The sequence below is a fragment of the Hemibagrus wyckioides genome, linkage group LG07, assembly GCF_019097595.1.
Source record: "Hemibagrus wyckioides isolate EC202008001 linkage group LG07, SWU_Hwy_1.0, whole genome shotgun sequence".
NCBI classification, from domain to species: Eukaryota; Metazoa; Chordata; class Actinopteri; order Siluriformes; family Bagridae; genus Hemibagrus; species Hemibagrus wyckioides.
This window is the reverse complement of record NC_080716.1, coordinates 31,322,401-31,338,383: the sequence shown is the minus strand read 5'-3', so window position 1 is coordinate 31,338,383 and position 15,983 is coordinate 31,322,401. Positions and strand designations below refer to the sequence as shown.

Here is a 15,983-nt window from a genome sequence, read left to right as displayed (position 1 = left end):
CTGTTCACCTTTTCAAAGGAAGGCCCTCGTACATTTGCCAGGCTCCAACACACGGCTTAAATGCGTTGGCCGGGAATCGAACCCGGGTCAACTGCTTGGAAGGCAGCTATGCTCACCACTATACCACCAACGCCTGCAAGCCATCCCCATTACTCAGGTGAAGGAACGTTTAAGCCTTTGCTTTGCCCAATTATTTATGTATTTACTTACTTTGCGGTTCCCCTGCTGAAAGCAAAAGCCTTCCCTTGCTTGTGTTTCTGTAGTGTAGTGGTTATCACGTTCGCCTCACACGAGAAAGGTCACCGAGCAGAAACATATTTTTGGTGGTCAGGGGTTTGTGCTTTGCGGCGAATAAGACTCGAGTTTGGCACTATGTATCGCCCATGCCTTTGGGAACAAGCTGAAAATGAGATCCGGCCCGACTTCCACGTACATTTTGTAGCGTGACTGTTTTCACGTTTTCTGCTCATTTGCCCTGGCGAAGAAAGGGCTTAACATTGTCTTTTTTTTCTTTATTCGTTGAAGTGATTTATTTTGATGATGAGACCCCAAGGACAGTCTTCATAGTTTCTGTAGTGTAGCGGTTATCACGTTCGCCTAACACGCGAAAGGTCCCCGGTTCGAAACCGGGCAGAAACAAGCCCAGGTTTTTGAGCTTTGCTTCAGCAAGCGTCCATTTGTCCTAACCGGGACCCTGGAGGTGGCTGGAGCAGTTTCTCCACAATGTGATGCCTAGCTTGAAATGCGCTTTAGTGCATAGAAAATCAACAAGTTTTTACTTCAAATCAAGCGACACGTAGGGATTATTGCTGCAGGCCGCAAGCCACCACTTACACCGCAAGTTGAAATCAGAAAGGGCTCTGTCAAAGCCTGGTCTGTAGCCTTGTGTTTCTGTAGTGTAGTGGTTATCATGTTCGCCTCACACGCGAAAAGTCACCAGGCAGAAACATATTTTTGGTGGTCAGGGGTTTGTGTTTTGTGGCGAATAAGACTCGAGTTTGGCGCTATGTATCGCCCATGCCTTTGGGAACAAGCTGAAAATGACATTCCGGCCCGATTTCCACGTAGATTCTGTAGCGTGACTGTTTTCACGTTTTCTGCTCATTTGCACTGGCGAACAAAGACTGGCGAACGCTTTAGTGCATGAACAAGCGTTTGCTTCAGATCAAGCAACAAGTAGGGGTGTTTTTTTTCTTCCATGTAGATTCTGTAGCATGACAGTTTTCACGTTTTCTGCTCATTTGCACTGGCGAACAAAGGGCTTAACATTGTCTTAACATTGCTTCAGCAAGCATCCACTTGTCCTAACCGGGACCCTGGAGGTGACTGGAGCAGTTTCTCGACAATGTGATGTCTAGTTTGAAATGCGCTTTAGTGCATAGAAAATCAACAAGTGTTTACTTCAAATCAAGCGACACGTAGGGATTATTGCTGCAGGCCGCAAGCCACCACTTACACCGCAAGTTGAAATCAGAAAGGGCTCTCACCAAAGAACTCTGGCCAAAGCCTGTCAAATGCAGCTGGTGGACTGTGCCTTTTGACTTTCGAAAACGGTCAGAAACAGACCTTGAGCTTTGCCTCAGTAAGCGCCCACTTGTCCTGATCAGGAGCCTGAAGGGGACTAGAGCAGTTTCTCCACTATGTGGTGCCTACCTTGAAATGCGCTTTAGTGCATGAACATACGTTTGCTTCAGATCAAGCAACAAGTAAGGGTTTTTTTTGCCTCAGGCAGCAAACAACCATTTAGAACACAAGTGGAAATCAGAAAGAGCTCTCACAAGCAGAGACTCCTGGGCAAAGTCCACCAAATGCAGGTGGCAGACATTTCTGTTCACCTTTTCAAAGGAAGGCCCTCGTACATTTGCCAGGCTCCAACACACGGCTTAAATGCGTTGGCCGGGAATCGAACCCGGGTCAACTGCTTGGAAGGCAGCTATGCTCACCACTATACCACCAACGCCTGCAAGCCATCCCCATTACTCAGGTGAAGGAACGTTTAAGCCTTTGCTTTGCCCAATTATTTATGTATTTACTTACTTTGCGGTTCCCCTGCTGAAAGCAAAAGCCTTCCCTTGCTTGTGTTTCTGTAGTGTAGTGGTTATCACGTTCGCCTCACACGAGAAAGGTCACCGAGCAGAAACATATTTTTGGTGGTCAGGGGTTTGTGCTTTGCGGCGAATAAGACTCGAGTTTGGCACTATGTATCGCCCATGCCTTTGGGAACAAGCTGAAAATGAGATCCGGCCCGACTTCCACGTACATTTTGTAGCGTGACTGTTTTCACGTTTTCTGCTCATTTGCCCTGGCGAAGAAAGGGCTTAACATTGTCTTTTTTTTCTTTATTCGTTGAAGTGATTTATTTTGATGATGAGACCCCAAGGGCAGTCTTCATAGTTTCTGTAGTGTAGCGGTTATCACGTTCGCCTAACACGCGAAAGGTCCCCGGTTCGAAACCGGGCAGAAACAAGCCCAGGCTTTTGAGCTTTGCTTCAGCAAGCGTCCACTTGTCCTAACCGGGACCCTGGAGGTGACTGGAGCAGTTTCTCCACAATGTGATGCCTAGCTTGAAATGCGCTTTAGTGCATAGAAAATCAACAAGTTTTTACTTCAAATCAAGCGACACGTAGGGATTATTGCTGCAGGCCGCAAGCCACCACTTACACCGCAAGTTGAAATCAGAAAGGGCTCTGTCAAAGCCTGGTCCGTAGCCTTGTGTTTCTGTAGTGTAGTGGTTATCATGTTCGCCTCACACGCGAAAAGTCACCAGGCAGAAACATATTTTTGGTGGTCAGGGGTTTGTGTTTTGTGGCGAATAAGACTCGAGTTTGGCGCTATGTATCGCCCATGCCTTTGGGAACAAGCTGAAAATGACATTCCGGCCCGATTTCCACGTAGATTCTGTAGCGTGACTGTTTTCACGTTTTCTGCTCATTTGCACTGGCGAACAAAGACTGGCGAACGCTTTAGTGCATGAACAAGCGTTTGCTTCAGATCAAGCAACAAGTAGGGGTGTTTTTTTTCTTCCATGTAGATTCTGTAGCATGACAGTTTTCACGTTTTCTGCTCATTTGCACTGGCGAACAAAGGGCTTAACATTGTCTTAACATTGCTTCAGCAAGCATCCACTTGTCCTAACCGGGACCCTGGAGGTGACTGGAGCAGTTTCTCGACAATGTGATGTCTAGTTTGAAATGCGCTTTAGTGCATAGAAAATCAACAAGTGTTTACTTCAAATCAAGCGACACGTAGGGATTATTGCTGCAGGCCGCAAGCCACCACTTACACCGCAAGTTGAAATCAGAAAGGGCTCTCACCAAAGAACTCTGGCCAAAGCCTGTCAAATGCAGCTGGTGGACTGTGCCTTTTGACTTTCGAAAACGGTCAGAAACAGACCTTGAGCTTTGCCTCAGTAAGCGCCCACTTGTCCTGATCAGGAGCCTGAAGGGGACTAGAGCAGTTTCTCCACTATGTGGTGCCTACCTTGAAATGCGCTTTAGTGCATGAACATACGTTTGCTTCAGATCAAGCAACAAGTAAGGGTTTTTTTTGCCTCAGGCAGCAAACAACCATTTAGAACACAAGTGGAAATCAGAAAGAGCTCTCACAAGCAGAGACTCCTGGGCAAAGTCCACCAAATGCAGGTGGCAGACATTTCTGTTCACCTTTTCAAAGGAAGGCCCTCGTACATTTGCCAGGCTCCAACACACGGCTTAAATGCGTTGGCCGGGAATCGAACCCGGGTCAACTGCTTGGAAGGCAGCTATGCTCACCACTATACCACCAACGCCTGCAAGCCATCCCCATTACTCATGTAAGGAACGTTTAAGCCTTTGCTTTGCCCAATTATTTATGTATTTACTTACTTTGCGGTTCCCCTGCTGAAAGCAAAAGCCTTCCCTTGCTTGTGTTTCTGTAGTGTAGTGGTTATCACGTTCGCCTCACACGAGAAAGGTCACCGAGCAGAAACATATTTTTGGTGGTCAGGGGTTTGTGCTTTGCGGCGAATAAGACTCGAGTTTGGCACTATGTATCGCCCATGCCTTTGGGAACAAGCTGAAAATGAGATCCGGCCCGACTTCCACGTACATTTTGTAGCGTGACTGTTTTCACGTTTTCTGCTCATTTGCCCTGGCGAAGAAAGGGCTTAACATTGTCTTTTTTTTCTTTATTCGTTGAAGTGATTTATTTTGATGATGAGACCCCAAGGACAGCCTTCATAGTTTCTGTAGTGTAGCGGTTATCACGTTCGCCTAACACGCGAAAGGTCCCTGGTTCGAAACCGGGCAGAAACAAGCCCAGGCTTTTGAGCTTTGCTTCAGCTTGAAATGCGCTTTAGTGCATAGAAAATCAACAAGTTTTTACTTCAAATCAAGCGACACGTAGGGATTATTGCTGCAGGCCGCAAGCCACCACTTACACCGCAAGTTGAAATCAGAAAGGGCTCTGTCAAAGCCTGGTCCGTAGCCTTGTGTTTCTGTAGTGTAGTGGTTATCATGTTCGCCTCACACGCGAAAAGTCACCAGGCAGAAACATATTTTTGGTGGTCAGGGGTTTGTGTTTTGTGGCGAATAAGACTCGAGTTTGGCGCTATGTATCGCCCATGCCTTTGGGAACAAGCTGAAAATGACATTCCGGCCCGATTTCCACGTAGATTCTGTAGCGTGACTGTTTTCACGTTTTCTGCTCATTTGCACTGGCGAACAAAGACTGGCGAACGCTTTAGTGCATGAACAAGCGTTTGCTTCAGATCAAGCAACAAGTAGGGGTGTTTTTTTTCTTCCATGTAGATTCTGTAGCATGACAGTTTTCACGTTTTCTGCTCATTTGCACTGGCGAACAAAGGGCTTAACATTGTCTTAACATTGCTTCAGCAAGCATCCACTTGTCCTAACCGGGACCCTGGAGGTGACTGGAGCAGTTTCTCGACAATGTGATGTCTAGTTTGAAATGCGCTTTAGTGCATAGAAAATCAACAAGTGTTTACTTCAAATCAAGCGACATGTAGGGATTATTGCTGCAGGCCGCAAGCCACCACTTACACCGCAAGTTGAAATCAGAAAGGGCTCTCACCAAAGAACTCTGGCCAAAGCCTGTCAAATGCAGCTGGTGGACTGTGCCTTTTGACTTTCGAAAACGGTCAGAAACAGACCTTGAGCTTTGCCTCAGTAAGCGCCCACTTGTCCTGATCAGGAGCCTGAAGGGGACTAGAGCAGTTTCTCCACTATGTGGTGCCTACCTTGAAATGCGCTTTAGTGCATGAACATACGTTTGCTTCAGATCAAGCAACAAGTAAGGGTTTTTTTTGCCTCAGGCAGCAAACAACCATTTAGAACACAAGTGGAAATCAGAAAGAGCTCTCACAAGCAGAGACTCCTGGGCAAAGTCCACCAAATGCAGGTGGCAGACATTTCTGTTCACCTTTTCAAAGGAAGGCCCTCATACATTTGCCAGGCTCCAACACACGGCTTAAATGCGTTGGCCGGGAATCGAACCCGGGTCAACTGCTTGGAAGGCAGCTATGCTCACCACTATACCACCAACGCCTGCAAGCCAGCACCATTACTCAGGTGAAGGAACGTTTAAGCCTTTGCTTTGCCCAATTATTTATTTATTTACTTACTTTGCGGTTCCCCTGCTGAAAGCAAAAGCCTTCCCTTGCTTGTGTTTCTGTAGTGTAGTGGTTATCACGTTCGCCTCACACGAGAAAGGTCACCGAGCAGAAACATATTTTTGGTGGTCAGGGGTTTGTGCTTTGCGGCGAATAAGACTCGAGTTTGGCACTATGTATCGCCCATGCCTTTGGGAACAAGCTGAAAATGAGATCCGGCCCGACTTCCACGTACATTTTGTAGCGTGACTGTTTTCACGTTTTCTGCTCATTTGCCCTGGCGAAGAAAGGGCTTAACATTGTCTTTTTTTTCTTTATTCGTTGAAGTGATTTATTTTGATGATGAGACCCCAAGGACAGTCTTCATAGTTTCTGTAGTGTAGCGGTTATCACGTTCGCCTAACACGCGAAAGGTCCCCGGTTCGAAACCGGGCAGAAACAAGCCCAGGCTTTTGAGCTTTGCTTCAGCAAGCGTCCACTTGTCCTAACCGGGACCCTGGAGGTGACTGGAGCAGTTTCTCCACAATGTGATGCCTAGCTTGAAATGCGCTTTAGTGCATAGAAAATCAACAAGTTTTTACTTCAAATCAAGCGACACGTAGGGATTATTGCTGCAGGCCGCAAGCCACCACTTACACCGCAAGTTGAAATCAGAAAGGGCTCTGTCAAAGCCTGGTCTGTAGCCTTGTGTTTCTGTAGTGTAGTGGTTATCATGTTCGCCTCACACGCGAAAAGTCACCAGGCAGAAACATATTTTTGGTGGTCAGGGGTTTGTGTTTTGTGGCGAATAAGACTCGAGTTTGGCGCTATGTATCGCCCATGCCTTTGGGAACAAGCTGAAAATGACATTCCGGCCCGATTTCCACGTAGATTCTGTAGCGTGACTGTTTTCACGTTTTCTGCTCATTTGCACTGGCGAACAAAGACTGGCGAACGCTTTAGTGCATGAACAAGCGTTTGCTTCAGATCAAGCAACAAGTAGGGGTGTTTTTTTTCTTCCATGTAGATTCTGTAGCATGACAGTTTTCACGTTTTCTGCTCATTTGCACTGGCGAACAAAGGGCTTAACATTGTCTTAACATTGCTTCAGCAAGCATCCACTTGTCCTAACCGGGACCCTGGAGGTGACTGGAGCAGTTTCTCGACAATGTGATGTCTAGTTTGAAATGCGCTTTAGTGCATAGAAAATCAACAAGTGTTTACTTCAAATCAAGCGACACGTAGGGATTATTGCTGCAGGCCGCAAGCCACCACTTACACCGCAAGTTGAAATCAGAAAGGGCTCTCACCAAAGAACTCTGGCCAAAGCCTGTCAAATGCAGCTGGTGGACTGTGCCTTTTGACTTTCGAAAACGGTCAGAAACAGACCTTGAGCTTTGCCTCAGTAAGCGCCCACTTGTCCTGATCAGGAGCCTGAAGGGGACTAGAGCAGTTTCTCCACTATGTGGTGCCTACCTTGAAATGCGCTTTAGTGCATGAACATACGTTTGCTTCAGATCAAGCAACAAGTAAGGGTTTTTTTTGCCTCAGGCAGCAAACAACCATTTAGAACACAAGTGGAAATCAGAAAGAGCTCTCACAAGCCAAGGCCTTTGAGCTTTGCTTAAGTAAGTGTCTATTTGCCTTATTCGCATCCGGTTTGAAAACGGGCAGAAAGAAGTTTTGGTGTTCAGGGATTTTTGCTTTGCAGTGAATAAGGCTCGAGTTTGGTGCAAAAAAGAAATCATGTCTGACAGCGAGAGAAGAAATTGCACCCCAAGTTGCATAAAGTCTGAGCTACAACCATATCTGACTTAATAGGTTTTTATCCTTTGCTTAATCTTATTGCTCTAATATGTGACAGCAACAATGCAATTTAATCCAACATACTGGATAGTGTACAGTCTAGATAAACAAAATATTTACAGTAAAAGTAGTTCAACATTAAAAATAGTTCTTTACTTCCACAATTCTTCTCTTTTCCCTCTTTATTTAAATGACAAAAAATATCCATATCTGTACATCAAAATAATATGCGAAATGAGAGTTGATGCCATAGTTTCTGCTTGTGTGTTGCATATATTTGTACACATATATTTATGGTCTTGTGCGTGTCTCTTCAGCGTCTTTCTAGCATCTTTACTTGTCTCTCAAGTGCCTGACGCTCATCCTCTGTGTCTTCAAGGTTCCGAAGTAGTGTTGGGTTACCCAGCAGGCCACAGTCCTTTCTCTTACGCAGGTTGTCAAAGCGTAGCATGTCCCGGGCCTGCATGGTCTGTGTCAGAGCTTCCTGCTCATGCAGAACCAATGCATCCAATTCATTAAAATGTCCCTGCTTCTCCTGGTTCTCCACCTGAACAAACCTCAATTTCTCTTTCACATGCATCAGAATCTGAGAGGGGACACATACATACAAACATTCATTAGCGTGAAATTAGAATAAGAAGCTAATCCTTATAAGATCCTGCTCTACATAAATTCGGCACAAAATCACATGTACTCCTGACCATCACACTTATATGATGACAATCACACACAATTGTATTAAATGTCTTTGTATGCCTAAGAGTTACCATTTCTTTTCACTTGAACTGAAAGCGATCTCCATGAAGACATGAAGCACTCAAGTATCCTGCACAGAACCCTGACCTCAACCCCAGTGAACACCTTTGGGAGCCACCTCGACATCTCAATGTCAATGTCTGATCTCATGAATCCTCATGTAGCTGAATGAACACCAATCGCCACAACCATGCCCCAACATCCAGTGAAAAGCGTTCGCAAAAGTGTAGAGCTTATTATAGCAGAACGGATGTCTAAATCTGTGTTAATGCCCATGGTTTTGTAATGGGTACATATGGCTGTGAGGTTAAGGTGTCCACATACTTTTGGCCATATATATATATATTTTCCAACTAGATGCTTTAAAATTCTGTATACACATCCATACATCGGTATACAGTGTAAAAGCATACAGCAGAAAAACAAATTTTTAAACACTATGACATATAGAGCTTTGTGAAACAAGATCCTGTCACTGGACTGAAAAAAATTATAAGAAAAGAAAAAATTTAATGGTTGTTAAAGAATTTTGTAAGCAGTAAATGATAAGAAAATGAAATAATCTGGCATGTTTGCTATAAGGTTCCTCCATTTTTTTTGTGACGAATAACCTTCTAAGTAAATATAAAAAAATTAATACATGAGAAACAAATAAGAGACAGATCATACCTGCCCAGTTTGGGGTAATGTCCTCTTGAGCTTAAGCAGATCCTCTCTGCACTCCTGGATCTTTTCACCATAAGTCTGGTTTTCAATGTTTAGCTGCTCGAAGTCGATGTGGTGCATCTCTCCATCTGGATCATCGTCGCTAACATGGAGCCCTAGCTCCAAGTTGGACAGCTTTAGATTCAACTTGAAGTTTTCATGCCTGACAGAGACAAACTCATCCTCACATTTCTGTGCACCTGTCAGCAGACGCTCAGCCACAGCTTGGGCCTCCATCTTGCTATTCGCCTGCTCCAGACCTGTAATGAGTACCTCTCGCTTGGATGATATTAGCATGCTCCACTCAAGCTCTATTTGCTCTAACTTCTCATTGTTCTGCCAAAGCAGCTCATTTACATTGTGGTGTTGGAGATGCTTTTGCTTCTTGTCCTGCCTCTGCCTTCTAATATCCTCTATAATGTCTGAGTACTTCTGGCTGCACCCTTGGTTTGGGTAAATCTTTTCTTGAACTGACTGCATTTCTATGTCCGGTTTAAGCCAGAAGTATTCAGCTAGTTTAGTTTGGAGCTGGTAATTGAGCCGACGCAGTTTTTCATTTTCTGTTTGGAGTTCTCGAAGGAGCTCCTGCTCCTCTTTAGAGTCCAGTTGAAGGTTGTGTTGAAGATCTGCTAAAACATTGAGATAAAAACATTTTTGGTAACAGATTCTGAAGTTCTGACCACATCACAAGTTTGTATTTCCGTGTCATCCAAAGACTGTTTAAGGAGTAGTTCATTACTTTAGTTGCATCCTATTTAATCAAGCAACAAATGGACATTTTAAAAAATAATATGACGTGAAACTTTACAAGCCCTTAAAAAATTACTCAGTATATGTAGATGATTAAATTGTTAAATATATCTTTAAATATATCTAGAATTAAAAATGTAATAAAAAAAATTAAACTCTTTAATAGACTAGCTTTTAACGGCTTATTCAAGATGCAGTATCTAGATTTCTAACCAAGAAAAGAAAAGAAAACTGAGCACATTACCTCTATGTTATAATCTCTTTCACTGGCTGTCAGTAGTTACAGAATTGATTTTAAAGCGTTACTCTTGTCTATAAATCACTTAATTGCTTAGGTTCAAAAATACATCTCAGATCTGCTCAAAGATTACAAATTTACCAAGGCCCTAAGATCAACAGAGTTAGACAGTCACTTTAGTTTAACTGCATTGTCGTTGTTAGCACTGTTGAGTGTGTACTGAAAAAGCCTCTCTTAATTCACTTCCCTATGTGTGCTGCCATTGGCCACTCATATCACAGGGCTGTTATATACTTCCAGGTTTTTGATGAGGATGTGTAATAAATAGTACAGATCACAGAGTGATATAACAGAGAAAAAAAATCTTTGACGATATACTGTAATTTCTCCCAAACCTTCTAGCATTAATGCTGTGCCACTTCTCTAAAAACAAAATACAAAAATAAAAAATAAAGTTTCTCTTCTTCTATCATAGAATTTAACAAAAATGTGAAGGTTTACATGGTGTATTGTGTATAGAGATGTCTAACATCAGGCACTAAGTATAGTTAAATATGATTATTTACACTAATCACCTTAATGGGTGATTTATTATACTCATAGCACTCATTAGCTTCTCCCTTTAACAGGAAACGCTACACATAAATGTTTTTCACACAAGCATAACACTGTGGAAAAACCCCTGGTGGTCCAGAGGCAGGATCCCATGTTCTTATTACTGTAACCTAGATTCGATTCCCAGGCAGGGAACTAACCCAACCACCACTCGATTAACTCTCGTTGCTGGTCCCAAACCCGGATTAAATGGGAGGGTTGCTTCCGGGAATAAAACCTGTACTAAATCAAATATTTGGACCAGATGATCTGTTGTGGTGACCCTGAACAGGAAGCAGCCAAAAGAACAACAACAACAAGTGTGGGAAAAGAATTAACCCTTTCCTACTTTTATGCAAAGTAATTGTTGTTGAATGTATTTTGGTGTTACAGAAAGGCCTAATGAATACCATATGACAAATTCCAGAATCACTTTGCTGCTCACACTATACAACATTTATCACTTACAATCTGTTAATGTGAAATTGCAGCATAAACAAAACACAATCAACTTCAGATGAGAGCAGTCAGCTTGAAGGCTCCCAAAAGACCACTATTTAGTAGCTTAGTTGTTAAGGTGTTGGTCTACTGTTCAGAAGGTTGTGAGTTTGAATCCTAAGACCAACACGCTGCCACTGTTGGGCCCCTAAACAAGGCCCTTAACCTCCAGTTGTATAAAACAAGATAAAAATATAAGTTGCTCTGGATAAAGGTGTCTGCCAAATGTTGTAAATGTTTTTAGAAATAAATCTTTTTGTCATAGCATTTTGCAGACCTTTTGAAAACATTTGCAGATTTTTGGACTTTAAATCTATATCACTGTGTTTAAGAGATAAAACTGTCATGCACCTGTAGACTGTCTGTGATCTTCGTCCTCATGGCTTTCAGGCTCTTCTACATCATCCTTGTTTTGAAAAATCTCCACATCTGAGTTGGCCCACTCTTCAAATACATCACCAACTTGTACATCACCTCTCACTAATGCTTCGAACTCTTCTTCTGGGTTTTCTTGTGCATTCTGCATGTTCCTCAATTCGTCACTTCTGACTGAAGCTTCAAACTCTTCTTCAGGGTTTTCTGGTGCGTTCTGTGTGTTCCTCAATTCATCACCCCTGACTGAAGCTTCGAATTCTTCTTCAGGGTTTTCTGGTGCATTCTGCATGTTCCTCAATTCATCCTTTTCAGTCACTGCTTGCTCTGTCTCTTTTACTTCTACTTCTACTTCTACTGCACAGCTTTCATCATCAGGTTTAGCCAAATCATCGCTGTCGACGACGTCTGCCACCTTTTCCGCATTCAGATCTTCAGACTTCGGATCAGGATGCGTTTCCTCAAGTGACTGCTCCTCCATTTTCAGAAGATAATCTGTGAATTTAATTGGTAAGCTGTTAGTGCATTTATTATGACCTTAACCTTTAATCAGGATTCCTCCATCTCTAACACACATTTTATATATATATATATATATATATATATATATATATATATATATAGTAACATGACATTTACATGTCCAGTAACGTGGTTGGAAGGAGCCTCCAGAATCAGTGCTTTATAATGTCAGATGTGAAGTCAGAGGTGAAGCTGTAAAGTTTACCCAGACAGGAAATGCTTCAGGACATTTGCGATTTCAGTAACATTACACGCTTCTTAACTTACAGAGAGAGAGAATTAAAGGGATGCTAATGAAGGACTGACTGTTTACAGCTGCTTTAATATGAGTGAGAACAGGAACTGGTTTGTGTCAGGGATGTCATACAGTGTATGACATGATCATTATTCATTATTCAGCCGGCTGTAGTATAAGATGAATAAAACAAAGTGCAAAGGTTTTTTTTTTTTTTTTTTTGGAAACATTTATTCACACCAATGGTTTTGTACAACAGCAGTGGTTTAATCCTTACATAACAGTAATATTATATATTTCTTATTAATGCCTACTTGAGCTCGATTGCGGGTTTTTTTCGCTTTTTAAGCTCTGTGTATTTAAAAAAAAATGATGATCATTATGGTTGTTATTTTATTTGTATTATTATAAAATAATACTAGATAGATAAATAGATATCATGTAGCCTAGATACTTTAAAAAAAACCACCAAAACAGTATATTAGTAGTTAGTATAGATACAATTATTAGCTTACCTTATTAGGTTAAATTAATTTCATCAATATTCGTTGCGTTTACGTCTTTCACGGGCGCATTCGTGTGTGTGTGTGTGTGTGTGTGTTTGCACAGGTCGTCTTGGATACAGCCAATCAGAGAGCTCGCTCGTCGCGCGTTTGAATATTAATGAGACACTGGAGAGGCGAGTGCCAGACGTCGCCGGAGTGCGCATGCGCCGGGCACAAACGTCCGCGCGGCTTCCGAATGCGCGCACACACACACAGAGAGAGAGAGAGAGAGAGAGAGAGAGAGAGAGCGAGCGAGCAACAAGCCAGCGCCAAGATGGCGGACCTGGGCAAGAAGTACTGCGTGAACTGCCTCGCGGACGTTACGAACCTGCGGTTGCGCTGCACCGACTGCCCGGACATCGAGCTGTGTCCCGAGTGTTTCTCCGCCGGCGCGGAAATCGGAAATCACCGGAGATGGCACGGTTACCAGCAAGTGGACGGCGGCCGCTTCACTCTCTGGGGTCCCGAGGCTGAGGGAGGATGGACCAGCAGGGAAGAGCAATCGCTGCTCGATGCCATCGAACAGTATGGTTTCGGCAACTGGGTAAATCAATTCAAAACTTTTAATCTATGGTATCTCATGGGTTAGTATTGTAAGAAGGTTTATTAAAGTACTGAAAGAACTCTATCTATCTATCTATCTATCTGAAACATGGCTTCAGTTACATGTTTGTAACAATTACATGAATATGATTATATGAATTAATGTCCCAATACGTGTGAAAGTGAGTTGGTTTATTCTGATATAGTGCTTTTTTTTTAGTCACTCATCTCTGTTTATTTACGACACAACCTGGTGTTTGTTGAGCTTTACATTGTGATGCATTTTAACTGTACTTTTAGTGTCTATTTATTTATGAGAACTTTTTGTAAGCACATGGTGAATAAATTGCAGAGCACTGGCCAGTCAGGTTGTGTAACAAAAAAAAAAGAAGGTAAAAAGTATGTAGATTATGTTAAAAGTGATGTTTACTGGGGCTCTGAGCTTTCTCTGGACAAGATCAACTTGATCCCAGTTTGGTGACGCCTTCAAAGTGGTCAGATTTTGGGTAGATTTGACTAGCTATCAAAAAAAAAAAAGTATTATCAGCAAATCTGACACAACTGATATATCAGCCACAATTAGCGTGTGGAACAAAATATAACTATATTAATGGTATAATGTGTATTAACATGTGTATCAACAACTATATACATGAACATCAACAAAAGTGTGTGTGTTTCTTTTTAGGAGGACATGGCAGCCCACATGGGAGCCTCCCGGACACCTCAGGAGGTGATGGAGCATTACGTGACTATGTACATCCACGGTAACCTTGGGAAGGCGTGTATCCCTGAGCTGATCCCGAACCGTGTGACGGATCACACGTGTCCGGGCGGGGCACCTCTTTCCCCGAGCCTTACTGCGCCCCCACCGCCGCTGGAGCTCACGCCGGCTGAACAGCAGCAGCTCGGCTACATGCCGCTTCGTGACGACTACGAGGTGGAATACGAACAGGAGGCGGAGCTGCTCGTTAGTGGCTTGTCTGTGAACTACGATGACGAGGACGTGGAACTGGAAATGAAGCGCGCACACGTGGATATGTACGTGCGAAAGCTACGCGAGCGCCAGCGTCGGAAAGACGTCGCCCGTGACTACAACCTCATAAACGCCTTCCTTGGCCGTGAAAAGAAGGACAAAGGGAGTGGAGGTGCAGGTGCTGGCTTGGCCCCGCCTATTGTGGGTTCAACATCATCGGGTTCCGGGAAGCGCAAGATCACGAAGGAGGAGCGTGAGCAACGGACAAAATTACGTGCGATCTGCCAGTTCATGGCGTTCCGGGAATTCGAGGACTTTTTTGACAACATGCACAAGGAACGCATGCTACGTGCCAAAGTGCGTGAGCTCCAGCGCTATCGGCGCAACGGCATCACACGTCTCGACGAGTCGGCCGAGTACGAGGCAGCGCGGCACAAGCGCGAGAAACGGAAAGAAAACAAGAGCTCCAAGAGAGGCAGTGGAGGCGGAGGTGGTGGAGGAGCTGGGATTGGAATCGGAGGTGGCGCGAACTCTGGAAGCGGAGCCAATTTAGGGGGCGGAGCCAGCACCATCAAAGAGGAAGGAAAAGACGGTGAATTCTCAGCCATTGAGCACTTACCTGGATTCGAGCTGCTTTCTGATCGTGAGAAAGTGCTGTGCAACTCGCTGAACTTGAGTCCGACTCGATATTTGACGGTCAAAACTATCATAATCAAAGATCATTTGCAGAAACGGCAAGGCGTTCCCGCCAAGAGCCGCTTACCGGGCTACCTGGACAAAATGTTGAAAAGACGCATCCTGAACTTCCTCACCGAGAGCGGCTGGATATCTCGAGATGCCGCGTAACATTCCACGCTTCTTTTCTAGTGTTTTCTACTAAGTACACAGGACGGTGAATCTCAATCCCCGGGTCCTTTCTCATAGGAATGTAAATGTGGTGAAAGAAAAAAAAAACGACTACAATTTTGATATTGGTTCAAAGGAATAAATCTGTATATACATATATATATTTTTGCTATTAAGAAATCTTTTTTTTTTTTGGAATGGGAGGATTGTGTGTTCTATTAATAGTGCATATAAGCAACATTCAGAATCCTCTTAAAATGTGATTTTTTTTTTCTTTCTTTCTGAGAATAGCCAGAACCTCATAGAGACTTTCTTGTAATCTTGGATTCTTCTTGTTTGGGCGATTGGACAGCAGTCTTACCTTTAACTTATAGTTTGCCATTAAAGACCTTTTCCTTGTGACTCTAGAATCCTTAACGTGGCTCTAGAATGATTTAGAAACTGCTCTGTGGTTTTAGAGGTGGTTCCCTAAACATCACTGTGATGACAAAATCATTGGTGTGCCTCTGGAGTGATGATGGTCCAGGAATCGGGTAGTGGTGATCTTCTCCCTGCTGAGGCTTTAGGCTCTTCACTGTGGTTCATGAATCTTCAGAGATCTTGAAAGAAAAAAAAAAAAAAAGTTAGAAGAAGAAGTAGCAGCCCAGTATCGGAGTAATTCCAGAATATTCCGTGTGGTTCTAGAATCCTCGGAGCAATGATGGTTCAAGAATGATTTGAGAAATCCGAGAGGTTCTATAGTTCAAGGATTCTCCATATTCTAACAGGCCATTGGGTCTAGGCATGGTTCTGGAATATTTGCTCTGGTTCTAGAATCAGCAGAAGGATGAGCTTCCTGGCTGTGGTTCTAGTGGGTCATGTATCTCCGGCATGGTTCTACAATCCTTGCCATGACTCCAGAATGCTCGGCAAAGTAATCTTCAAGCTTAATGCCATGGTTCTAGAGTCTTTAGTAAACCACCCTGCTGTGACTCTAGAGCCTTCTCTGTGGTTCCAGAATGTTCTGAGTG

At 43.5% G+C, this 15,983-nt stretch overlaps 2 protein-coding genes and 8 non-coding genes across 12 annotated transcripts in view; 5 read left to right on the top strand and 5 right to left on the bottom strand.

The window, feature by feature from the left end:
• Nucleotides 1–61: 61 nt before the first annotated feature.
• Nucleotides 62–133, bottom strand: trnag-ucc (transfer RNA glycine (anticodon UCC)). Its single transcript has one exon. It is a non-coding gene; the product is annotated as a tRNA-Gly (tRNA).
• A 433-nt stretch (nucleotides 134–566) lies between these two features.
• Nucleotides 567–639, top strand: trnav-aac (transfer RNA valine (anticodon AAC)). Its single transcript has one exon. It is a non-coding gene; the product is annotated as a tRNA-Val (tRNA).
• Nucleotides 640–1,888: 1,249 nt separating this feature from the next.
• On the bottom strand, nucleotides 1,889–1,960 carry trnag-ucc (transfer RNA glycine (anticodon UCC)). Its single transcript has one exon. It is a non-coding gene; the product is annotated as a tRNA-Gly (tRNA).
• A 433-nt stretch (nucleotides 1,961–2,393) lies between these two features.
• Nucleotides 2,394–2,466, top strand: trnav-aac (transfer RNA valine (anticodon AAC)). Its single transcript has one exon. It is a non-coding gene; the product is annotated as a tRNA-Val (tRNA).
• A 1,249-nt stretch (nucleotides 2,467–3,715) lies between these two features.
• Nucleotides 3,716–3,787, bottom strand: trnag-ucc (transfer RNA glycine (anticodon UCC)). The gene has a single exon. It is a non-coding gene; the product is annotated as a tRNA-Gly (tRNA).
• Nucleotides 3,788–4,219: 432 nt separating this feature from the next.
• Nucleotides 4,220–4,292, top strand: trnav-aac (transfer RNA valine (anticodon AAC)). The gene has a single exon. It is a non-coding gene; the product is annotated as a tRNA-Val (tRNA).
• A 1,179-nt stretch (nucleotides 4,293–5,471) lies between these two features.
• Nucleotides 5,472–5,543, bottom strand: trnag-ucc (transfer RNA glycine (anticodon UCC)). Its single transcript has one exon. It is a non-coding gene; the product is annotated as a tRNA-Gly (tRNA).
• A 433-nt stretch (nucleotides 5,544–5,976) lies between these two features.
• Nucleotides 5,977–6,049, top strand: trnav-aac (transfer RNA valine (anticodon AAC)). Its single transcript has one exon. It is a non-coding gene; the product is annotated as a tRNA-Val (tRNA).
• Nucleotides 6,050–7,540: 1,491 nt separating this feature from the next.
• ccdc96 (coiled-coil domain containing 96) lies at nucleotides 7,541–13,077 on the bottom strand. Of its 3 annotated transcripts, none has more exons than XM_058395421.1 (4): nucleotides 12,937–13,077; nucleotides 11,286–11,801; nucleotides 8,819–9,483; nucleotides 7,541–7,979 (listed from the first exon to the last, which is right to left on the bottom strand). In XM_058395421.1, the coding sequence occupies exons 2-4, from the start codon at nucleotides 11,785–11,787 to the stop codon at nucleotides 7,707–7,709; spliced, it is 1,440 nt and encodes a 479-aa protein (XP_058251404.1). In that variant the 5' UTR covers nucleotides 11,788–11,801; nucleotides 12,937–13,077; the 3' UTR covers nucleotides 7,541–7,706. The 3 variants fall into 3 exon arrangements, with proteins under 3 accessions (XP_058251404.1, XP_058251405.1, XP_058251407.1); XM_058395422.1 differs by lacking the exon at nucleotides 12,937–13,077 and adding an exon at nucleotides 12,579–12,838; XM_058395424.1 differs by having other exon boundaries at nucleotides 7,542–7,979; nucleotides 8,819–9,480.
• Nucleotides 12,820–15,983, top strand: part of tada2b (transcriptional adaptor 2B) — a 4,608-nt gene continuing 1,444 nt past the window's right edge. The window contains exons 1-2 of the mRNA XM_058395425.1: nucleotides 12,820–13,152; nucleotides 13,840–15,983. The exon at nucleotides 13,840–15,983 is cut by the window's right edge and continues 1,444 nt beyond it. Of these exons, the coding sequence (XP_058251408.1) occupies nucleotides 12,883–13,152; nucleotides 13,840–14,973 (1,404 nt within the window). The 5' untranslated portion in view covers nucleotides 12,820–12,882 and the 3' untranslated portion in view covers nucleotides 14,974–15,983. The remainder of the gene's footprint in view (nucleotides 13,153–13,839) is intronic.